The sequence below is a fragment of the Somniosus microcephalus genome, chromosome 1 (assembly GCF_052327205.1).
Source record: "Somniosus microcephalus isolate GS21.2 chromosome 1, FLI_Smic_1.0, whole genome shotgun sequence".
NCBI lineage: Eukaryota > Metazoa > Chordata > Chondrichthyes > Squaliformes > Somniosidae > Somniosus > Somniosus microcephalus.
Genome location: NC_140987.1, coordinates 189336674 through 189362585, shown reverse-complemented (window position 1 = coordinate 189362585; position 25912 = coordinate 189336674). Strand labels below are relative to the sequence as shown.

The 25912-nt window shown below is 45.8% G+C and overlaps 1 protein-coding gene across 4 annotated transcripts in view; it reads right to left on the bottom strand.

Annotated features, from left to right (window-relative positions):
• The window catches only part of mctp1a (multiple C2 domains, transmembrane 1a), a 960306-nt gene that overhangs the window by 822920 nt on the left and 111474 nt on the right, over positions 1 to 25912 (bottom strand). For all 4 annotated transcript variants that reach the window (XR_015078481.1, XM_085988645.1, XM_085988632.1 and 1 more), the window contains exon 2: positions 21948 to 22022. Coding sequence is in view for 3 of the 4 variants with exons in the window: in XM_085988645.1 (XP_085844771.1) it covers positions 21948 to 22022 (75 nt within the window). In the remaining variant the exon portion in view is untranslated. The remainder of the gene's footprint in view (positions 1 to 21947; positions 22023 to 25912) is intronic.

Genomic DNA, 25912 nt, shown 5'->3' with positions numbered 1-25912 from the left:
TGCCTCTGTCTATGACAACATTGGTAGCAGTGACCACCGCACAGTCCTTGTGGAGACGAAGCCCTGTCTTCACACTGAGGACATCCTCCATCATGTTGTGTGGCAGTGCCACTGTGCTAAATAGGATAGATTCAGAACAGATCTAGCAGCTTAAAGCTGAGCATCCATGAGGCGCTGTGGGCCATCAGCAGCAGCAGAATTTTATTCCGCCACAATCTGTAACCTCATGGCCCGGCATATCCTACACGCTACCATTACCATCAAGCCAGGGGACCAGCCCTGGTTCAATGAGAAGTGTAGAAGAAAATGTGGTGCCAACCAGGTGAAGCTACAACACAGGACTACATGTATGCTAAACAGCGGAAGCAGCATGCTAGAGACAGAGCTCAGTGATCCCAGGACCAACAGATCAGATCAAAGCTCTGCAGTCCTGCCACATCCAGTCGTGAATGGTGGTGGACAGTTAAACAACTAATGGGAGGAGGAGGCTACATGAATATCCCCATCCTCAATGATGGCGGAGTCTAGTACGCGAGTGCAAAGACAAGCCTGAAGCATTTGCAACCACCTTCAGCCAGAAATGCTGAGTGGATGATCCATCTTGGCCTCCTTCTGAGGTCCCCATCATCACAGAAGCCAGTCATCAGCCATTTCGATTCACTCCACGTGATACCAAGAAACAGCTGAGTGCACTGGATACAGCAAAGGCTATGGGCCCCGACAACATCTCGGTTATTGTGCTGAAGACTTGTGCTCCAGAACTAGCTGCGCCTCTATCCAAGCTGTTCCATTACAGCTACAAAACTGGCATGTACCCGACAATGTGGAAAACTGCCCAGGTATGTCCTGTCCACAAAAAGCAGAGCAAATCCAATCCGACCAATTACAGCCCCATCAGTCTATTCTCAATCATCAGCAAAGTGATGGAAGGTGACATCAACAGTGCTATCAAGTGGCACTTACTCACCAATAACCTGCTTACCAATGCTCAGTTTAGGTTCCGCCAAGACCACTCAACTCCAAACCTCATCACAGCCTTTTGTCCAAACATGGACAAAAGAGCTGAATTCCAGAGGTGAAGTGAGAGTGGCTGCCCTTGATATCAAGGCAGCATTTGACCGTGTGTGGCATCGAGGAGCCCTAGTAAAACTGAAGTCAATGGGAATCAGGGGGAAAATTCTTCACTGGTTAGAGTCATACCTAGCACAAAGGAAGATGGTTGTGGTTGTTGGAGGCCAATGATCTCAGCTCCAGGACATCGCTGCAGGAGTTCCTCAGGTCTGTGTTCTCGGCTCAACCATCCTCACCTGCTTCGTCAATGACCTTCCGTCTATCATAAGGTCCAAAGTGGGGATGTTTGCTGATGATTGCACTGTGTTCAGTTAAATTCGCAACCCCTTAGATAAGGAAGCAGTGTCCTCATGCAGCAAGACCTGGACAACATTCAGGCTTGGACTGATAAGTGGCAAGTAACATTCACACCACACAAGTGCCAGGCAATGACTATCTCCAACAAGAGAGAGTCTAACCATCTCCCCTTGACATTTAATGCTATTACCATCAACAAATTCGCCATCATCAACATCCTTGGAAATATATCGTCATTCCTTCATAGTCGCTGGGTCAAAATCCTGGAACTCCCTCCCTAACAACACTGTGGGAGTACCTTCACCACACGGACTGCAGCAGTTCAAGAAGGTGTCTCACCATCACCTTCTCAAGGGCAAGTAGGGACGGGCAATAAATGCTGGCCTTGTCAGCAACACCCACATCCCGTGAATGAATAAAAAAAATGAGCAGTGATCCTAATATCCACCCCTGGGGGACAGTAGTGCATGCTCCAGTCTGAAAAACAACCGTTCACCACTACTCTCTGCTTTCTGTCCATTAGCCAATTTTGTACCGATGCTGCCAATGCCCCTTTAATCCCACGGGCTTCAATTTTGATGCCGGGTCTTTTATGTGGTACTTTATCAAATGCCTTTTGAAAGTCCAAATACACATCAACTGCACTGTCCTCATTAACCCTCTCTGTTACTTCATCAAAGAACTCAAACAAGTTAGTCAAACACAATTTGCCTTTAACAAATCCGTGCTGGCTGTCACTGATTTGCTAAGTTTTTCCAAGTGACAAGTTCCAAATTTATGGGCGTGATCTTACCAGCCCTGGGGAGGCGGGTATGGAGGCAGGACTGCCAGGGAAATGGCAGAATCTGGGGGCGAGTGCCCATCCCGCTCCCAACCCGCCTCCATGCCATCTTGCCAGGAGGCAGATAGCCAACCTGCGCCGGATCCCATCTCCTTGGAGGCGGGAAGGGGATTACAGCCACTTAACTGCCTGTTAACAGGTAGTTAACAGGCAGATAAGAGGATTATCCCCATTTTACCCACACAAGTGCGGGCTTCCCGAAGGCTGCAAACCCCGCCAGGGTCAGCGAGGTGAGCAGTGGGTCTGCGGGGGTCGGAGGGGTGCAAAAGTGCGCTGTGAAGGTAAGTGATGGGTGCAAGTGTGGAGAGGTAAGTGGAAAGTGTTAGAAAAAGTTTACTTACTTTTGTTTCTTCCTGCAGGCTTCAATCGTTGGGTATGCGGAGAGTCTCGCACCTCCGCGGCAGAGATGACAGATGGCTGCTGCATTCTCCGATGCAACAACCATCTAATTTCTGCTAAGGAAAGAGGTTTGATGAGTCTTGAATACAAGAACTCATCAAATTACAGAGAATGTCAGTGTCTGACAGCTTCACAGAGCTGTCAACCGATGACAATTCATTTGTCAACAATTTTTGACAGATGAAACGTCATACGCTGACGTTCACTGTAACCGGTTTCTCCTTAATTGGCCTGCTAAACCTGCTGGGCGGGCTTAACAAGGGCAATCAAGGGAAAATAGTGTGTGTTGGCCAGAAGTCGATGGAGGCGGGACTAAAACCTGACAAGTGGGAGTCCCGCCTCCAAAAGCTACCCCTTGGCAAAATCCAGCTCATTGGGGGAGAAATTCGGTGGGCTGCGCCACCAGTTAGCGCCTAAAGATGGCACTCAGTGGCTTTTGCGCCACTGGCCACGCCTCCCGCGATATTTAGCTGGGGCGCTAATGGCGGCGTTAGCCTGTTGCGCTGCGCCGCCACCGATGACATCATCGGTGTGCGCAGCGCCCCGTTACCGCCCTGATCGCGATATTTGGCAGCGACCGCCTCTGTAGCGCCGCTCGCTAATCGCGCCCGGTTCACGGGGCCTACCTGTTGCGGCAGTGGCGCAAATTAAGGTGGAGGTGCAGGACGGCCGTTTTTTTCAGCAGCCGCCTGCCAGCACCTCCGTCCCCGGCCTCCTGTTCCCCCGGCGGCATTGCCGGCTGTTTTCCAAGAGCCCGGCACTTCTCCTCGGTGCCGGCCTCTTTTGCCGGCACTCGCGATCGCTCATCGCGCTGGTACAGGCCCCTCCCCCTTAAGAATGGGAGGAAGGCCTGCAGTACCGCAGCATGCCGCAGCGTGTGGCGCTGTGGCACGTTGCGTTGCGATATTCAGTTTCAGCGCCCTAAGAGGGACGTGGAGCGCCTCGAGCCTCGCCCCATGTCCCTCTTGGGGCGCTCAAGCTGAATTTCCGGCGATCGCTGCTGCTCCGATCGCAGCGCAAAATCTGGCGCCCAGGCGAGCTTGGCGCCCCGTTTGTGGCTCCACCCAATTTCTCCCCCATTGTCTCCAAAAGTTTCCCCACCACCGACATTAGGCTGACTGGCCTATAGTTGCCTGGTTTAACCCTCTCCCCTTTTTTGAACACGGGTGTAACATTTTCAACACTCCAGTCCTCTGGCACTACTCCCATATCTAAGGAGGACAGGAAGATTGTGGCCAGAGCCTCCACTATTTCCACCCTTACTTCCCTCAGCAACCTAGAATGTATCCCATCCGGACCAGGTGACATTATAGCTAAAAAATGTTTCTCTCTCTGAATGTGGGATATGCCACCAATTAGTGTTTTGTACCCTCCAGTGCGAAAGCAAGACAATGCTAGGGCTAATAGTTTTCATGAAGCAGTGCAGTTGAAGATTTACCTCATCATGTGTGAAATTTGACATGTTTGTACTGTGGTTGTGATGCCAGCAGTAAGCTCCACCTCCTGAAGAGCAGTTCCACATAAATAGGAACATCTGGGGTGTTTTAATTGATAAACATTTTCTCTTGTAGAACTTGCAAATCCTGCCAAGCAATGCAGATAAAACGATGATCCACTAGAGACTGATATTTCAAAACTGTTCCTCACACAATGTTAAGCATGTGAAAACTATGTAATAAATGCAAAGTGCGTATACGTATGTGAGAGAAAAGACAGCTAGAGGTTACAGAACAGAAACGTTTTTGTTTCACTGCCCGTTCAGAATGTATATGAGCTGAAAAATAAAGTTGCCACTTGTGCACTGAATTATCCAGTTTATGAGAGTCATCCAGAAATGTCTCAATTTCAAACTAGAGAAAAAGGCAAGCTTTTAAAAAGCAAGTAGAATGTTTCCAATTGCTTCTGTGCCTTCCAATGTGGAAATGTCAGTTGTTAAGATTTTAAATTAATTTTCATCCGCAGCAAAGAAAAGATCTCACAGCCCTTCCCCACATCATGCCCCTATCCTGCCTCCATTTATTTGGAGAAGCTGGGGTTGTTCTCCTTAGAGCAGAGCAGGTTGAGAGGAGATTTGATAGAGGTATTCAAAATCATGAGGGGTCTAGACAGAGTAGATAGAGAGAAACTGTTCCCATTGGTGGAAGGGTCAAGAACCAGAGGACACAGATTTAAGGTGATTGGCAGAAGAACCAAAGGCAACATGAGGAAAATCTTTTTTACGCAGCGAGTGGTCAGGATCTGGAATGCACTGCCTGAAAGGGTGGTGGAGGCAGATTCAATTGTGGCTTTCAAAAGGGAATTGGATAAGTATCTGAAGGAAAACATTTTGCAGGTCTATGGGGCAAGGGCGGGGGAGTGGGACTAGCTGAAGTGCTCTTGCAGAGAGCCGGCATGGATTCGACGGCCCGAATGGCCTTCTGTGCTGTAACCATTCTATGATTCCATAAAGGTGAGATCGAGTTGAGAAATCTGGCGGCTTCAGCCCCAACTTGGATCTCTGTTGCCCCCCCCAACCACCCCGGAACATCTGTGCGATAACAGCGGCAGCTGCTACTGATCCCAACCCCCACTCGTTGAGAAGGGAGGGGCACAGCGGTTGCTGAGCGCAACTCCCCCGGCTCGAGCTCTCTCTCCGCTGCTCTCCTCTTGCCAGGCCCTGCTGTATATTTCGTTCCCCCCCCCCCCACACTTGTCTGAATGCCACGCTGCGTGGGTTGTTCTGCCTCCCCTGGGCTAATTGGGGCAGTTACTCTTCTACTTTCACCCCTCACTCCCTGAATCCTCTCACTACTATACGTCACCAGCGGCAACTGTAACCCATTCAGAATTTTTTTTGTCCTATTTTTGTTAATCACGCGGTTTTGATTGTCAATCAAATGAAGAAAGGGCAAGGAAATACGCTGCAGCTGCAATGGGGAAAGGAGCTGCTTGGGTCAAACAGTGATGCTGTCTGTGTGGAGGAAGAAGAGCGGAATATGTCAACATTAGGAAACTATTAGGATTGACACTTATTACCAGCAAAACTGAAACAGTTTGCAAAGTCATTTAAATATTCTGCATTGTCTAATTTTTCCTCCCATTTTCTCTCCTCCTGTCTTCAAAGTGTTGATTCATACAGTAGTATAGTTACAAGGGTGCTTTGGTGGCTAACTTCATTCATTCTTCACCTGCGAGCTTATAACTTGAGTGTTAGCAGTCTGGCTCTACCAAGGAGGGCATCACAGGCAGCCCTGATTGTTCACACCCAATGTTGGCCTCCAGCTAGGATTTCAACCTTCCAGGATTGTCCTGGAGTCGAGTCACCAGGAATAAAACATTAATGTGAACACTGCTGCGAGCAATTTGGGATAAAAATCATGTAGGCCTTAAAAAAAATTGGGGGGAAATTCGGTTGGTTAGCGCCACCCATTAGTGCCTCTGGGGGGCGCTAGGAACTTAGCGCCTGAGCGCGGCGATTTTAGTGCCGCTCGCGAAATTGACCAGTCATTTTGCGGCAGTGCTAAACACTACCACCACGATCTCCTGCGCCCGCAGATCGTGACGTCAGTCAAGTGTGCAATGCCCCGGTACCACCCCAGACCGGGTATTGAGTCGCGCCCCCTACCTTAGCGCCTGCTGCTAGGAACGACAGGTAGAGGGGAATGTTTTCAAGTCGGGAAGGGGCTGGGGGAGCGCTATTTAAAGGCGGGCGCTTCCTGCCTTTTCCTGTCGGCAAAATTTTTGGTTTTAACGCTGTCCTAAGGAGTTTCGGCCCTCAGCACCACTTTTGAGGCTCCTAAACACCGAGCTCTTTCCCTGGGCTTATCCATTAGTGCTTCCAACACAATTGCTTTTGAGGTCTCTCCAGGCCGACATTCAAGGCTGCAATGAGCAGGGTGTGGCTGGCCAGCAAGATGGCCCCTCCCCTTTAAGAACTGGATGGCGCCAGTGTGTCTGGCTTCCAGGGTAATTGGCATTGCCTGAGCTTCAGTAGCGTTCTGAGTTAGCGCCTCGCTCTCTGACGTTTGCGCCTTAAGAGAGGTGTGTAGTGCCTGATTTAGCGCTCAAATCACCTCCAGGGGCGATAGAGGCGAATTTTGCAGTCGGAGGCGCTAATTATAGAAACATAGAAGACAGGAGCAGGAGTAGGCCATTCGGCCCCTCGAGCCTGCTCCGCCATTCAATGCGATAATGGCTGATCATCCAAATTCAGTACCCTGCCCCTGCTTTCTCCCCATACCCCTTGATCCCTTTAGCCTTAAGAAATATATCCAACTCCTTCTTGAATATATTTAATGAATTGGCCTCTACTGCCTTCTGTGGTAGAGAATTCCACAGGTTCACCACTCTGGGTGAAGAAATTCCTCCTCATTTTTGTCCTAAATCGCCTACCCCTTATCCTTAGACTGTGGCCCCTGGTTCTGGACTCCCTGACCATTGGGAACATCCTTCCTGCACCTAGTCTGTCCAGTCCTGTCAGAATTTTATAAGTTTCAATGAGATCCCCTCTCATTCTTCTAAACTCCAGCAAGTACAAGCCCAATCGACCCATTCTCTTCTCATACGTCATTCCTGCCATCCCAGGTATCAGCCTGGTGAATTTTCGCTGAACTCCTTCCATGGCAAGAACATCCTTCCTCAGATAAGGCGACCAAAACTGCACACATTACTCAAGATGTGGTCTCACCAAGGCCCTGTACAATTGGAGCAAGACATCCTTGTTCCTGTACTCAAACCCTCTCGCTACGAATGCCAACATACCATTTGCCTTCTTAACTGCCTGCTGCACCTGCATGCTTACCTTCAGCGACTGGTGCACAAGGACACCCAGGTCTCGTTGCACTTCCCCTTCTCCCAATATATTGCCATTCAGATAATAATCTGCCTTCCTGTTTTTGCCACCAAAGTGGATAACCTCACATTTATCCACGTTATATTGCATCTGCCATGCTTCTGCCCAATCAGCCAACCTGTCCAAATCATCCTGGAGTTTCTCGGCATCCTCCTCACAGCACACACGCCCACCCAGCTTTGTGTCATCTGCAAATTTGGAGATATTACATCTAGTTCCCTTGTCTAGATCATTAATATATATTGTGAATAGCTGGGGTCCAAGGACCAATCCCTGCGGTATCCCACTAGTCACTGCCTGCCACTCGGAAAAAGACCCGTTTATTCCAACTCTTTGCTTTCTGTCTGCCAACCAGTTCTCTATCCAAGTCAATACCTTGCCCCCAATCTCATGTGCCTTAACTTTACACGCTAATCTCTTATGCGGGACCTTATCGAAAGCCTTCTGAAAGTCCAAATACACCACATCCACTGGTTCTCCCTTATCTATTTTACCAATTACATCCTCAAAAAATTCCAGTAGATTAGTTAAGCACGATTTACCTTTTGTAAATCCATGTTGATTTTGTCCGATCCTGTCACTGCTTTCCAAGTGCTCTGCTATTACATCTTTTATAATGGACTCTAGCATTTTCCCCACTACCGATGTCAGGCTTACCGGTCTGTAATTCCCCGTTTTCTCTCTACCACTTTTTTGAATAGTGGGGTAACATTAGCTACCCTCCAATCCATGGGTACTGTTCCAGATTCCATCAAATGTTGGAAGATGATCAGCAATGCATCTACTATTTCTAGGGCCACTTCCTTAAGTACCCTAGGATGTAGATTATCAGGCCCTGGGGATTTATCGGCCTTCAATCCCATCAATTTCCCTAACGCCATTTCCCTACAAATACTGATTTCTTTCAGTTCCTCCCTTTCATCAGACCCTATGTTCCCCGACATCTGTGGGAGGTTATTTGTGTCCTCCTTTGTGAAGACAGAACCAAAATATGTATTTAATTGGTTAGCCATTTCTTTGTTCCCCATTATAAATTCCCCTGATCCTGATTCTGACTACGCTTGACTTCACCAATCTTTTTCTCTTCACATATCTATAAAAGCTTTTACAGTCAGTTTTTATGTTCCCTGAAAGCTTACTCTCATATTCTATTTTCCCCTTCTTTATTAACCCCTTTGTCCTCCTTTGTTGAATCTTAAACTGCTCCCAACCCTCAGGTTCACTGCTTTTTCTGGCCAATTTATATGTCCTCTCCTTGGATCTTATGCTATCCCTAATTTCCCTTGTTAGCCACGGTTGAATCACCTTTTTTGTTTTATTTTTATGCCAAACTGGGATGAACAAATTCTGTAGTTCATCCATACAGGGTGGATAAAGGGGAACCAGTGGATGTAGTGTATTTGAACTTCCAAAAGGCATTTGACAAGGTTCCACACAAAAGATTACTGATCAAGATAAAAAATCTCAGGATTGGGGGTAATGTACTGGCATGGGTGGAAGATTGGCTATCTAACAGAAAACAAAGAGTTGGGATAAATGGTTCATCCTCGGGTTGGCAATCAGTAACTAGTGGTGTTCCGCAGGGGTCAGTGCTGGGACCCCAACTCTTTACAATCTATATTAACGATTTGGAGGAAGGGACCGAGTGCAACATATCCAAGTTTGCTGACGATACAAAGATGGGAGGGAAATCAGTGAGTGAGGAGGACATAATAAACCTGCAAAAGGACATAGACAGGCTAAGTGAGTGGGCAGAGATTTGGCAGATGGAATATAATGTTGGAAAGTGTGAGGTTATGCACTTTGGCAGAAAAAAATCAAAGAGCAAGTTATTATCTAAATGGAGAGAAACTGTAAAGTGCTACAGTACAAAGGGATCTGGGGGTCCTGGTGCATGAAACACAAAAAGTTAGTATGCAGGTGCAGCAGGTGATCAGGAAGGCCAATGGAATCTTGGCTTTTATTGCGAGGGGGATGGAGTATAAAAACAGGGAAGTCTTGCTGCAGTTGTACAGGGTACTGGTGAGGCCACACCTGGAATACTGCGTGCAGTTTTGGTTTCCATATTTAAGAAAAGATATACTTGATCTCGAGGCGGTTCAGAGAAGGTTCACTCGGTTGATTCCGGAGATGAGGGGGTTGACGTATGAGGAAAGGTTGAGTAGGTTGGGACTCTACTCATTGGAGTTCAGAAGAATGAGAGGCGATCTTATCGAAACATATAAGATTGTGAGGGGGCTTGATCGGGTGGATGCGGTGAGGATGTTTCCACTGATGGGTGAGACTAGAACTAGGGGGCATAATCTTAGAATAAGGGGCTGCCCTTTCAAAACTGAGATGAGGAGAAACTTCTTCCCTCAGGGTAGTAAATCTATGGAATTTGCTACCCCAGAGAGCTGTGGAAGCTGCAACATTAAATAAATTTGAAATAGAGATAGACAGTTTCCTGGCAGATAAGGGAATTAGGGGTTACGGGGAGAGGGCAGGGAAGTGGACGTGAGTCTAGATTCGGATCATCCATGATCCTATTGAATGGCAGAGCAGGCCCGAGGGGCCGTATGGCCTACTCCTGCTCCTACTTCTTATGTTCTTATGCCGTTGTGATGAAATAAGTGTGTTCTGATATTTGTACTTGCACTTGTAATGTCTGGAATGTTCCACTAGGGGGAACCACTAATGCTCCTCCCTGGCCCTGCCCCTCTTCTGGTTTGTTCTACCAAGGGCTCGGTCGATGATGGACTCTGTTAACTCTGCCATGATTCTTATTTAATAAAAGGCTTCAGTCTTAAGCTTTAACTTCGGATTCGGGCAGTTATTTGGCACATCAATTTTATTAAATAACTACTTTTGGAAGATGGATCGATTTTTGAAACCAGAGCGTCTGGATATCGATCCCCATTCGGCAAATGCGTCGAAGAAATTTATGCATTGGCTCCGATGTTTTGAACACTTCATCGCATCATCGACCGATCCGACGGTTAACAAGTTGGGTCTTCTAACCAACTTGGTAAGTCATCAAACTTACTCTATAATTGAAGATATTACTACATATGAAGAGGCCCTCGCAGCTCTTAAAGCCCAGTACCTTAAGTCGGTTAACGAAGTATACACCAGGTATCTCCTGTCTACTCGCAGGCAATTACCCGAGGAATCACAGAAATCACAGAAACCCCACAGTGCAGATAGAGGCCATTTCGGCCCATCGAGCTTGCACCGACACATATCCCACCCAATCCCCGTAACCCCGACACCAACACATATCCCACCCTATCCCCATAACCCCACGTATTTAATCCCCCTAACACTAAGGGTCAATTTATCATAGCCAATCAAACTAACCCGCACATCTTTGGACTGTGGGAGGAAACCGGAGCACCCGGAGGAAACCCACGCAAACACGGGGAGAATGTGCAAACTCCACACAGACAGTCGCCCGAGGCCGGATTCAGATTACGCCCACTTAAGGAATTACCTTTACCTCACACTGTAAAAGCCTTAAGAAGGTGTCTGGGATTCTTCTCGTACTATGCCCAGTGGGTGGCTAGCTACTCAGATAAAGTCCGACCTCTTATTAAGTCGACGTCTTTTCCGCTATCGGCGGAAGCTCAGGAGGCTTTCCTTAAAATCAAACGGGACATTGAGAAGGCAGTGGTATGTGCCGTGGATGAGAAGATCCCATTTCAAGTGGAAAGTGATGCATCTGATTTTGCGTTGGCAGAAACTCTTAACCAAGCTGGTAGACCAGTAGCCTTCTTCTCTCGTACATTGCAAGGGCCAGAAGTTCGACATTCTTCAGTGGAAAAGGAGGCACAGGCAATTATTGAAGCAGTCAGGTATTGGAGGCATTATCTCGCTGGCCAACGTTTTACGCTCATTACTGACCAGCGATCTGTGGCCTTTATGTTCAACACTAAGCAGAGAGGCAAGATCAAAAATGATAAGATTTTAAGATGGCGAATAGAACTGTCAACATATGACTATGATATTCAGTGCAGGCCTGGAGTATTTAATGAGCCATCGGATGCTTTGTCACGAGGAGTATATGCTAGTCTAGGTACAGATAAGCTTCAAAGTCTCCACGACGCACTCTGCCACCCTGGGGTTACCAGAATGAACCACTTCATTAAGTCCCACAATCTACCCTACTCTATTGAGGAGGTCCGGACAATGACCAGAACCTGTCATGTTTGTGCTGAATGCAAACCCCGCTTCTATAAGCCGTCCGAGCCAGCTCATCTTACTAAAGCAACTCGACCATTTGAGCGTTTGAGTCTCGATTTTAAAGGTCCCCTTCCATCGAGCGACCGTAATGTCTATTTTCTTAATATTATAGACGAGTACTCTCGGTTCCCTTTTGTTATCCCCTGTCCGGATGTGACTAGTGCTGTTGTAATTAAATGCCTCTGCCAACTGTTTTCCTTGTTTGGCATGCCTAACTATATACATAGTGATAGGGGTTCTTCCTTTATGAGCGAAGAATTACGACAGTTTTTGTTATCGAAGGGGATTGCAACGAGTAGAACTACCAGCTATAACCCTCATGGTAATGGGCAGGTCGAGAAAGAAAATGCGACAGTGTGGAAGGCTACCGTACTGTCTCTGAAGTCGCGAGGCCTGCCGACCTCTCGCTGGCAGGATGTCCTGCCAGACGTGCTGCATTCCATAAGGTCTCTTTTGTGTACAGCGACGAATGCCACCCCTCATGAAAGGATGTTTAGTTTTCCAAGAAAAGCTACTAATGGAGTATCGTTACCCACATGGTTGACGACCACGGGCCGTGTTGTTGCGCAGACATGTGAGAGGCCACAAGACTGATCCACTGGTGGAGGAAGTACAACTCCTCCATGCTAATCCCCAGTATGCGTATATTCAATATTCGGATGGGCGAGAGGATACGGTCTCTATTAAAGATCTTGCACCTGCTGGAGCTCGAAAAGAGTTCGACTCGGAGAGTAGAGTTTTCAATCGTGGTATTGGACCTTCAGAGACACAAACCCTCAGTGTGGAAAATACTGATGATTCTGGGAATTCGAATGAACCGCAGTTAGTACTCCGGGAGGAGCCTCAGCAAGAGTTACGTCATTCCCAGAGGATTATCAGACCACCTGACAGACTGAACCTATAGCAGGGGGTGAATGTGATGAAATAACTGTGTTCTGACATTTGTACTTGCACTTGTAATGTCTGGAATGTTCCACTAGGGGGAACCACTAATGCTCCTCCCTGGCCCCGCCCCTCTTCTGGTTTGTTCTACCAAGGGCTCGGTCGATGATGGACTCTGTTAACTCTGCCATGATTCTTATTTAATAAAAGGCTTCAGTCTTAAGCTTTAACTTCGGATTCGGGCAGTTATTTGGCACATCAGCCGTCTTTGAATGTTTGCCATTGCCTATCCACCATCAACCCTTTGAGTGACATTCCCCAATCAATCCTACCCAACTCGCACCTCAGACCATCGTAGTTTCCTTTATTTAAATTCAGGACCCTAGTCTCTGAGTCAACTACTTCATTCACCATCTTAATAAAGAATTCTATACTTTGCGCCCGGCCGATATTAGCGCCCCAAAATGGGCGATACCGAATTTTTCCCCCATTGTGTTTTGTTTATTTTCATTGTACACTTTTATTTATTAGTTATAAAAATATTGGAGATAGGGGAAAAAAAGCTGTTTGACTGACAACTAAGCAGAGAACCGGGACCCAGCTGATGTGCCGGGAACAATCGGTGAACGAGTTGGGGGTTGCATAGGAAAGAGGGAGACTGGGGGGGGGGGTTTTCAGGGGATTGGGGCTCATGTGGAGGGAAAGAGGGAGTGGGATGGGCGTGGGAACCAGCATTTTCCGCAGTGCCGGGAAATCAGTAACAGCAGTAACATAGTGACTGGGAGCAGCGCTGAGAGAATTTTTAAACAGAAAAAATACCTGTGTTGTGTTACAGGGGGTCTTTGGAATTTTTATAACATGGGAGGGGAGGCCTCAGAAGCAAAACAGTTGAGAACCCCTGTTTAATATCAACTTAGATGATGGCAAAGAAAGCCATATATCCAAATTTGCCGATGACACAAAGATAGATGGCATTGTAGGCATTGTAGATGAAAGCATACAATTGCAAAGGGATATTGATAGATTAAGTGAATGGGCAAAACTGGGGCAAATGGATTACAATGTAAGCAAATGTGAGGTCATCCACTTTGGACCTAAAAAGGATAGAACAGGGTACTTTCTAAATGGTGAAAAGCTAAAAACAGTGGATGTCCAAAGAGACTTGGGGGGTTCAGGTACATAGATCATTAAAATGTCATAAACAGGTACAGGAAATAATCAAAAAGGCTAATGGAATACTGGCCTTTATATCTAGAGGACAAGAATACCAGGGGATAGAAATTATGCTGCTGCTATACAAAATGCTGGTTAGACCACACCTGGAGTACTGAGAGCAGTTCTGGGCACCACACCTTAGGAAGGGTATATTGGCCTTGGAGGGAGTGCATCATAGGTTTACCAGAATGATACCCGGACGCCAAGGGTTAAATTACGAGGAGCGATTAAACAAATTAGGGTTGTATTCCCTAGAATTTAGAAGGTTAAGGGGTGATTTGATTGAAGTTTTCACGATATTAAAGGGAACAGATAGGGTAGACAGAGAGAAACTATTTCCGCTGGTTGGAGATTCTAGGACTACGGGGCATACTGTTTTTTTAATTCGCTTATGGGATGTGGGCATCACTGGCAAGGCCAGCATTTATTGCCCATCCCTAATTGCCCTTGAGAAGGTGGTGGTGAGCCGCCTTCTTGAACCGCTGCAGTCCGTGTGGTGAAGGTACTCCCACAGTGCTGTTAGGGAGGGAGTTCTAGGATTTTAGCCCAGTGATGATGAAGGATCGGCGATATACTTCTAAGTCAGGATGGTGTATGACTTGGAGGTGGTGGTGTTCCCATGCGCCTTCTGCCCTTGTCCTTCTAGGTGGAAGAGGTCGCGGGTTTGGGAGGTGCTGCCGAATAAGCCTTGGCGAGTTGCTGCAGTGCATCCTGTAGATGGTAAACACTGCAGCCATGGTACACCGGTGGTGGAGGGAGTGAATTTTAAGGTGAAGGATGGGGTGCCAATCAAGCGGGCTGCTTTGTCCTGGATGGTGTCGAGCTTCTTGAGTGTTGTTGGAGCTGCACTCATCCAGGCAAGTGGAGAGTATTCCATCACACTCCTTACTTGTGCCTTGTAGATGGTGGAAAGGCTTTGGGGAGTCAGGAGGTGAGACACTCGCCACAGAATACCTAGCCTCTGACCGGCTCTTGTTGCCACAATATTTATGTGGTTGGTCCAGTTAAGTTTCTGGTCAATGGTGACCCCCAGGATGTTAATGGTGGGGGATTCAGCGATGGTAATGCTGGACTTACGCTTGTTGGAGATAGTCATTGCCTGGCACTTCTGTGGCGCGAATGTTACCTGCCACCTACCAGCCCAAGCCTGAACGTCATCCAAGTCTTGTTGTATGCGGGCATGGACTGCTTCACTATCTGAGGAGTTGTGAATGGCGCTGAACACTGTGCAGTCATCAGCAAACATCACCATTTCTGACCTTATGTTAGAGGGAAGGTCATTGATGAAGCAGCTGAAGATGGTTGGGCCTAGGACACTGCCTTGAGGAATTCCTGCAGCGATGTCCTGGGGATGTGATGATTGACCTTCAACCACCACAACCATCTTCCTTCGTGCTAGGTATGACTCCAGCCACAATCAACGGATCAGATCATAGCTCTGCAGTCCTGCCACATCCAGTGGAGAGTTTTTCCTCGATTCCCATTGACTTCAGTTTTACTAGGTCTCCCTGATGCCACACTCGGTCAAATGCTGCCTTGACGTCAAGGGCAGTCACTCTCACCTCACCTCTGGAATTCAGTTCCTTTGTCCATGTTTGGACCAAGGCTGTAATGAGGTCAGGAGCCGAGTGGTCTTGGCGGAACCCAAACTGGGCATCAGTGAGCACATTTTTGGTGAGTAAGTGCCGCTTGACAGCACTGTCGACGACACCTTCCATCACTTTGCTGATGATTGAGAGTAGACTCATGGGACGGTAATTGGCCAGGTTTGATTTGTCCTGCTTTTTGTGGACAGGACATATCTGGGCAGTTTTCCACTTTGTCGGATAGATGCCAGTGTTGTAGCTGTACTGGAACAGCTTGGCTAGAGGCGCAGCTAGTTCTGGAGCACAGGTCTTCAGCACGATAGCTGGGATGTTGTCAGGGCCCATAGCCTTTGCTGTATCCTGTGCGCTCAGCCGTTTCTTGATATCACGTGGAGTGAATTGAATTGGCTGAAGATTGGCTTCTGTGAAGGTTGGGATCTCAGGAGTAGGCCGATATGGATCATCCACTTGGCACTTCTGGCTGAAGGTGGTTGCAAACACACGTGCTGGGCTCCACCATCATTGAGGATGGAGATATTCAAGGAGCCTCCTCCTCCCGTTAGTTGTTTAATGGTCTACGACCATTCACGACTGGATGTGGCAGGACTGCAGAGCTTTGATCTGATCCGTTGATTGTGGGATCGCTTAGCCCTGTCTATAGCATGCTGCTTCTGCTTTTTAGCATGCATGAAGCTTCCCCAGGTTGGCACCTCATTTTTAGGTACACCTGGTGCTGCTCCTGGCATGCTCTTCTGCACTCCTCATTGAACCAGGGTTGGTCTTCTGACTTGATGGTAATGGTAAAGTGAGGGATATGCCGGACCATGAGGTTACAGATTGTGCTGGAATACAATTATGCTGCTGTTGATGGCCCACAGCACCTCATGGATGCCCAGTTTTGAGCTACTAGATCTGTTCTGAATCTATCCCATTTAGCACGGTGGTAGCGCCACACAACACGATGGAGGGTGTCCTCAGTGTGAAGACGGGACTGCGTCTCCGCAATGACTGTGCGGTGGTCACTGCTACCAATGCTGTCATGGACAGATGCATCTGCGACAGGTAGATTGGTGAGGACGAGGTCAAGTAGGTTTTTCCCTCGTGTTGGTTCTCTCACCACCTGTCGCAGGCCCAGACTGGCAGTTATGCCTTTCAGGACTTGGTCAGCTCGGGCAGTAATTGTGCTACCGAGCCACTCTTGGTGATGGACATTGAAGTCCCCCACCCAGAATACATTCTGTGCCCTTGTTACTCTCAGTGCCTCTTCCAAGTGGTGTTCAACATGGAGGAGTACTGATTCATCAGCTGAGGGAGGGTGGTAGGTGGTAACCAGCAGGAGGTTTCCTTGCCCATGCTTGACCTGAAGTCATGAGACTTCATGGGGTCCGGAATCAATGTTGAGGACTCCCAGGGCCACTCCTTCCCGACTGTATACCACTGTACCACCACCCCTGGTGGGTCTGTCCTGCCGGTGGGACAGGACATACCCAGGGATGGTGATGGAGGTGTTTGGGACATTGGCTGAAAGGTATGATTCTGTGAGTATGACTATATACACAGGCTGTTGCTTAACTAGTCTGTGGGTCATCTCTCCCAATTTTGGCACAAGTCCCCAGATGTTGGTGAGGAGGACTTTGCAGGGTCGACTGGGCTGGGTGTGCCGTTGCCGTGTCCGTAGCCGGTGTTGGGTGGTCCGTCTGGTTTCATTCTTATTATGTTTCGTAGCGGTTTTTTACAACTGAGTGACTTGCTAGGCCATTTCAGAGGGCAGTTAAGAGTCAACCACATTGCTGTGGGTCTGGAGTCACATATAGGCCAGACCAGACCAGACCAGGTAAGGACGGCAGATTTCCTTCTCTAAAGGACATTAGTGAACCAGATGGGTTCTTACGACAGTCTGATAGATTCATGGTTACCATTACTGATACTAGCTTTTCATTCCAGATTTATTTAATTAACTGAATTTAAATTTCCTAGCTGCCGTGGTGGGATTTGAACTCACGTCTCTGGATCATTAGTCCAGGCCTCTGGATTACTAGCCCATTGACATTACCACTACGCTACCATTCCCTAATCTAAAAATTAAAGCCAGACCTTTCAGGAGTGAAATTAGGAAACACTTCTACACACAAAGGGTGGTAGAAGTTTGGAACTCTCTTCCGCAAACGGCAATTGATGCTAGATCAATTGTTAATTTTAAATCGGAGATTGATAGCTTTTTGTTAACCAGAGGTCATAAGGGATATGGGCCAAAGGTGGGTATCTGGAGTTAGGTCGCAGATCAGCCATGATTTCATTGAATGGCGGAACAGGCTCGAGAGGCTCACTGGCCTACTCCTATTCCTATGTTCCTATGTACAGAAGCAGACAGTGGACAGAAGGTGACGTATCTATTCACATTTATGGAGACTGCCAGGTTGAGGAAGGCTGCTTTGTGATGAGAGGCCTGATATCTGTTATACTATACCTTTGAGATCCGTATTATACTGATTTGTCAAAGATACAGAAATAATAAATATCTTCAAAATGCCAAAATGGCTGAAAATCCATGGGTAAGAAGTGGGAGGGGTATATGCATCCTGGCTTAAGTGCTGGGATTAGCCACCAGGACCTCTGCCACTGAATTCAACAAAGTTTGTGGGGTCAGGCAGATGTCCATTAATTTGATTAATTTGAATGGTGGACCCACAGCCACATGTTGAAGAGGCCCATTTGCTTCAGGCAGATCTTAATGTGTTGGGAGATTGGGCTCAAGACTGGAAAATTATGTATAACTTAGATAAGTGCAGTATTATGCAGTATTATGCTCAACATTCATACACCCTTCAGGGAAAGGCCTTAAAGATGGTGGAGATAGAAAGAGATTTAGGCATTCTAGTGCATACATCCTTAAAGGTATATAAGCAATGCTGTGTAGTGATAGTTAGAGCAAATAGGGTTTTGGGGGGTATCCATAGAACAATTGAGTATAAGACGAGGCATACTATTTTGTCCTTGTACAAGACCTTGGTCAGGCCGCACTTGGGATACTGTGTCCAGTTTTGGTCTCCTCACATGGTGGGTGATATCGAGGCTTTGGAAAGGGCACAGAGGAGGGCCACTAGACTAATTCCCAGTCTAAAGCATCATAGCTATCAAGATAGGCTAAAAGAGTCGGGACTTTACACTTTAGAGAAGCGTAGACTTAGGGGGGATCTGATTGAGGTTTATAAGGTAATGAAGGGAATTGATTGTGTTCCAGCTGACAAGTTTATTTCAATTAAATAGATTAGGTAGGACCAGGGGTCACAACTTTAAGTTGTATAAAGCTAGATCTAGATTAGGTATCAGAAGGTGGTCCTTTTCCCAGAGAATAGTGGACCTCTGGAACAGGCTGCATCTTGTGAAGTGGACGCGGACTCGCTGAATTCCTTCAAGCAAGAGCTGGAGCGGAGATCACCTCTTACAGATGGTAGCTACTGCAGGGAATTCAGGGCCAGAGTGATCTCCTGGACTAGTTTCGATTGCCTAGATGGGTCGGAGAGGAATTTCCTCGATTTTTTCCCCCAAATTGGCCTGGGTTTTCTATCTGTTTTTTTGCCTCTCCCAGGTGGTTTCGGGTGGGGTGGTGTATATATTGTGTGGTACAGGCTCGATGGACCAGAGGATCTTTACCTGTACGTCATTGTTTATACGTTCGTATATACGTAGGCTACAAATTGCAATGGAGGAATGGGTGACTGGGGAGGAGCTGCCACTGCCTAAAATTGGTCCCCTTAACCCTGATTTTGTGGCCAAAAATCAGGTATTCTGATTTCTACTCCTTTGAGTCATTTAAGAGATAGTTGGATGCTGTGACATGGAGAAGTAGCTGTAGATTTTTGTAGATGGTTGGCTGAATCGCCTTACTCATCAATATTTATCTTACGGTGTTTGTCATATTTTATTTTGCATCTGAATTGCTTACATCTTGTCTTACTACCTTCTTGTTCTAGTATCTCACTTTGGAAACTGTTCTCAAAACGTTATTGTGAGCCAGAAAAAAAAAATGGGCTGAATTTTCCGTGGTGGTAGCAGGTGAGATGGGTGGCGGGTCGGTTGGGAAAGTTGTTATTTTTGACAGCGGGCCAGGAACCCGCTGTCATCTCACTCCCACACACCTTTCCCACAGGCGTGTCTGTCATCGCGGAGCCAACCTGACCTGCAACGGCGGGGGACCCAATTGAAATCATTGAGGTACTTTACAGGCACTTAAGAGCCTTTCCCCCCCTACTATTTAAATTTCCCTGCATGGCCACAGGATTCACGCAGCCCGGGAACCACGTCTGTCAACCTGAGATGTGAGTTCCATGGCCATTGCTCCAGCTGATTACTTAACAGCATGGAAAACAAACCGAAATAAAAACTTGTTGATTACATCAGCTAACAGGTTGATGGAGATTCTGTTCTACTTGAAAAGCTAAATATTAATTCAGAAATTCCTGAAGGGATGTAACTGCTACCCTGGATGGTGAGAGAAATACATTTTTTCACTGGCCATTCTCGGCTGTTACCTTCCAACTCAACAGTAATTGCATTGAATTGATCTGCACTATAAAAAATGACATATACCTTTTAAATAAATGTTTGTGTTGTTTCTGGTCAGGTTTTTCTCACAGTATACTGTGATTGTCCAGTTACACATTAAATCAAGTCATCAACCATAACAATTTAATTCTCATCAATCATTCCACTGGTTCAATTTGCTTTCAGTCCCTGAATATGACTAATTTAATTTTTCAGTCCGAGACGTTAGGGTGTATTTCTGCAGAAGTTCTCTCACTTGTCCATTGTTAACTTCAACGGAAGACACGCAGAAATTCCAGAAACACATTGAACACACTTACACTGACCTTGCATAAGACTGTAAATCCACCCCTTTACAATTACATTTAAAATCTGCTTAGTTTTATGTATTACCTATACACACATATCTTTTATTTGTACCAGTTACTGATACAAAAGTCTATAGATTTGTGACGAAAGCACCAATAACTTCCTAATTAATGTACTTTTTAAATTATGTTCTTGATCATATTTGTAGATAGCATCATATTATTTATTGATAATATTATTTAAATATTTCTTTGTCACTCATATATAACTTGTATTATATTATTGTACAGTATTGATTCAACACCCACTATCTTAGGTTAAACTTAAAATGTAATGTGGCCATGATTCCTTTAAGGATCCCAGCTTAAAACGCGTCATGAATGACGTCACCAGACCCGCTCCACCTCATTGGGCCGTGTAGGGCTCCATTAAGGTAAGTTCATTTTCTACAGCGGGATGGAGCCAGCAGCGGGGTCGCGACCCGCCACGATCACTGCCCGCATCGGACCCGCCCAGGTAAGGAAAATTCCGGCCAATCACTTATGTGTCTCATAGATAAAAGTGTAAAGCCAATTCTGACAAGTACTGACGTACTTACTAGAGTGCTCCTGACATTATTTACGAAAGTTTATTTCTTGACACTGTGATGTGTTTCCCACAAAGTGGGGTGGATTTTCCTCCATTATTCTGCCCCACATTGTGCGGGATAGTGGTGGAAATAGTGGGGACAATCAAGTGGCATTGGAAATTAAAATATCACGGGGTGTAAAAAGGGCAACCGATCCGCTGCCACCCATTTTCCACCCAGTGGTAAAACTGCCAATTCACCCAATGGCCACTAACTCAGGAAAATGGGTGGGGTCATAGCAGGGGGTAGAAGTCCTACCCTAACTCTCCTGGGGTGGAAAGAGCAGATTCCAATCCAATATCTTGGCAATACCACATAAAGGTTTGAACAGCTCAATTTTTTAAATTTATGATCTTGTTGCTGTTGGCACCAATGTTCTGCTCACTGGCACGGGCGACAGTCAGCTAATAGCAATCTCCCCTGGTCCTGAACTTTATGGAAAGGAACAAGCTGGTCCACAACAGGCAGATCAGAGGTAACCCTACTGTTCAATCTTTTGTTACTTTGCCCTCCAATTTTCTTCACGCTTCTCCTAACGGCACTGATTCGAGTTGCGGCACCGCTAGTGGCTTTCCCAAATGGCCTTCTTCAAGTGTGAGCCAAGACAGTGAGTATTCGTAAGATATTCTCCCATGGAAGGTTTGAGAGCTGAGTCTAATTTTGTTGTCATCTAATATGCACATAGACTTACTTTCCAGCATGAGTTATTGGATCATAACCAAGTGCAACAACCCTGACTGATTTTCCTCTCTCTAGTCCAGGGGTGCTGAGGCCAATTGTAGCTAAAAGGAGCTAACTCAGCGCATGATGGAGATTGAACTTGGGGTCTTCCTAATTTGCACGCCCAGTACCTCAGGGGGCAATGCATTTACCCAATAAACCTTTGGCGGAGCTATTTTCCACTTTACTTTATTGGACGCTATTGCCATCACAAATAAATAAAGCCAGATAAAAAAAACAGAAGCATGCACTACATGAGATGTCTGTAACCACAACAAATCCACAAATAAGTCAAAAACAAACAAGACAAATCATCAACAGAAAGACAAACAACTCCATCATTCAATCAGATATCAGGTCACACCTAATTACAGGAATGCAACTACACATTGCAATACTTACAAGAAGTTCTCTGCAGCTGGGCATTCTGGAATCTCCTACATCTAATGAAGGTCGAAGATGGCCGGTTGAATGGCCCTGAAAAAAAACAGATCATGCTTCAGTACTTCAAGAATATAGTGAGCACTCTAATGTCGTGACCTGACACACAAAGATATACTATTACATCTAACAGCTATGTCAAAAATCCAGTTTCATAATTACCAGCTGTCCGTGTTTCGCATGGACAGTGCCTGATTTTTGCTTCTGTTCTCTCTGCTCACCCCCGCCCTTCCCACCTCAAAAGATCACTGGTCCATCAATTTAAACCACCCCTCGCTCGCCCCATTATATATATTGTGCTGAAACATCGAGGATGCACAGAAGAGGGATGACACAATAGCCTGGATTCTCCTCCCATTGGTGGGCTTGTGGAGTGGCGGTCCTAAAGTCCGCCCATGTAAAATTTTTCATCAAGCTGGCAGACAAAGCAGCAATCTCGGGGGTGTCAACTGCTGGAGGGCCCTGTAGGCACAATCCCCTGAAAGTTGCCCTAAATGTGTCTTCAAAATGGGGTCAGTAGCCAGACTGAACTATGGGATACTAAATGACTGTAAATGCTTATAAGAACAAAGCATTCGCACAAAAACTAGAGAAGCATATACATCAAGGCCATAGATCCAGAGAAAGCTACCCGGTAGGAGAGATAAGCGTGTGACCCCCTAACTGAAAACAAAACACAAAGAGGGTAATTATAACTTTTATTGCCCGGCAAACAATGGGTGATAGTGAATCAACAGCCCGCTTAACCTCTCTCTGGAAGTTGGGAGAACACATTTTCCAATGTGGGCAGTAATTAGTGGAAAATCCAGACCAATGTATTTTGGGCGATGTTCATCCTGCCCAAACAGGGATTGGTAACATTGTCAGGAACAATTCATAGCCCTTGCAGCTTTTTTATTATTCAGCACCGGCCTTATGGAGTCTAATAGCATACTGTTGCCAGGACTGGAATGGCATATAGACTAATGGTGCAGTTAGACTGCCCAAATCAATGCTTAAATGTATTTTGTTTTTTGCATTATACTAAGTATCCCATGGGCATTGCTAGTTTCATATTTGAAAATGGCTTGCCTTGGGCAGCCTATTTCAAACACAATTAATTATTAAAGAAATAATTAAATATTGTTCCTTTAGCCTGGAAGCATCTGCTCAGTTTATGAGCAGCAAGAATGCAAAGTAATCTTCTCAAGAGCATTGTCAGTTTTTATTCTGTGTACTGTTACCCTGGATCATTGCTGCAGTTAGATTGGGCAGTTGTACTTTCGGGGGTGAGTTTCTGTCTTTACCACCTAGGTGTAAAACATTACCTGAGCAGAGAGAAAAATCCGGCATGTCAGTAACAGAGTCCACTTGATTTTCCTTCCATTTAAGTTAATGGACAGAAAATCGGGTGGGTTCTGTAAAGGGTGTGTCATCTTCCCCGCCTCATTTTCCTCTTTGTGCTACACTCAGGCAGTAAAAGCAAAGATTTACCCCTTGCTTTTGGGAGGCCAATGCAGATGTTTCTTGTAATTTCAGTTTAAAAAAGGACTAGTTTCTGGTGAGGAAATGAAAGCCATTAGCAACTAACGGATAGTATCTTTTTTTTTAGCTGGAGTTGTAAGACATCCATATTTATCTGGGTTTTGTAGAACTATCTGCTTTATTCAGTGAGGGACTCAGAACACAAAGAAATTCAATTACACGGAATTGAAATGAAAAATGAAATGCCATCTGTGTAATGATCAGAAACATGTCATTCTAGAATGGTACACTAGGTGGAGCTGTATGTTTAGTAGGGGGCTACCCACAAGGCAGTAGTCAAGATGGATGCCTGTACACTAGTCCACATGGCTGAATAAATGACTAGCTCAAGCTAGCTGTTCATAATGAAAACGTCTATTTATTTATGAACATAACTTGGTACCAGGATTGGTAATCTCTGCTGAATATTGTGAAATGTGACATGGAGAATTTGAAGCCACCGGAGGGTTTGAAACTCACGGGGAATGTTGACTGCAATTGGCGGACTTTCAAACAACAATTCGAACTCTACATTGCTGCCATCGGGTTCGGTACGAAGCCAGACGCAAGGAAAATAGCGTTACTGCTCACAGTTGCAGGCCCGCAGGCAATAGAGGTATTTAATATATTTGTATTTGATCAAGAGGAGGACAGAGAAAAAATGGACGATGTGCGAAAGAAGTTTGATACACATTGTTCTCCCAAAAAGAACGAGACCTATGAGAGGTACGTGTTCCGTTCACGGACACAGCAGCAAAATGAGAATTTTGATAGCTTTGTGACTGAACTGAAACTGAAAGCACAGACATGTAATTTCTCTGAACTGAAATCATCCATGATTTGTGACCAGATTGTGTTTGGTATTCATGATAAAAATGTAAGGGAACGTTTGTTGAGAGAAACCGAACTAACATTGGAGGATACAGTGACAAAAAACCATGCCAGTGAGCTAGCTCAACAGCACGCAAAGACTTTCAGTGAAATTAATAATAATGCGACTGTAGTGAATGACAGTGCTGCTGTCGGTGCTGTGTCCTACGAGGGGAAAAAATATGGGCAGAACAGAAATGCAAAGCAATCGGAGGATGGAACTTTTAATTGTAAACGCTGTGGTTACCAGCACCAGTCAAGACAATGCCCAGCGTTTGGAAAAATGTGCACAAAATGTAATGGAAAGAATCACTTTGCCAAACAATGCTTTTCAAAAGTAAAAACAAAGAAAGGGCAACAAGTCAATGTGATAGAGGACACTGATTTAAGTGAGACATTTTTTGTAGGAATGGTGTCATATGACAATATCGAAAAGGATACTGAAAATCTGCAGCCCTCAGGAATGGACAATGCTGAACATAAAGTTAATGCAGTAAAACAGGACAAATGGATGATGCCACTGCAGGTAAATGGAGCATTAGTTACATTGAAACTAGACACTGGGGCAAAAGCAAACTTAATCAGTATGAGTGACATTAAAAATATGAAAGAAAAGCCCAAAATACAGAAGAAGTCAGTACTACTGAAGAACGATAATGGACAGAAAATAGATAGCTTAGGTGTATGCACACTCAAAGTGACAGTCAAAGACAAAGTGTATTATCTCATGTTTTCTGTTGTGGCTGAAGGACTTGATTCACTACTAGGTGACAAACTAACTAGTGGGGGGGAGGTTCCTAGAGAGCAAATAATAAAAATGACAACAGAGAAGGTCATAGACTTAGGTAGCAGTGGGGAAATTAAAAACCAGAGCGTGTCAGGAAGGGGCAGAAGGTATGGAGTAAAAGGTAAAGTAATTAAAAGGGCAAAAGCAGGAACTAAGTGTCACAAAACATCTTTGAAAGTTCTCTATCTGAATGCACATAGCATTCGTAACAAAATAGACGAGTTAATGGCACAAATAACTACATATGGGTATGATCTTGTGGCCATTACAGAAACATGGCTGCAGGGTGACAATGCCTGGGAATTAAACATACCAGGTTATTTAACGATCAGGAAGGACAGGCAGGAAGGAAGGGGAGGTGGGGTGGCTATGTTAATAAAGGAAGGAATCACTGTAATACAGAGAAATGATATTGGGTCAAAAGATCAGGATAATGAAACAGTTTGGGTGGAGGTAAGGAATAATAAGGGGGGAAAAAAACACTAGTGGGCGTAGTCTATAGGCCTCCGAACAGTGGCAACTCTGTTGGACGGAGTATCAATCAGGAAATAGTTGAGGCTTGTAATAAGGGAACATCTATAATTATGGGGGATTTTAACTATCATATTAATTGGACAAATCAAATTGGGCAGGGCTGCCTTGAGGATGAGTTCATTGAGTGTATTAGGGATGGGTTTCTTGAGCAGTATGTAACTGAACCGACCAGGGGGCAAGCAACCTTAGATCTGGTCCTGTGTAACGAGACAGGATTAATTAAAAATGTCCT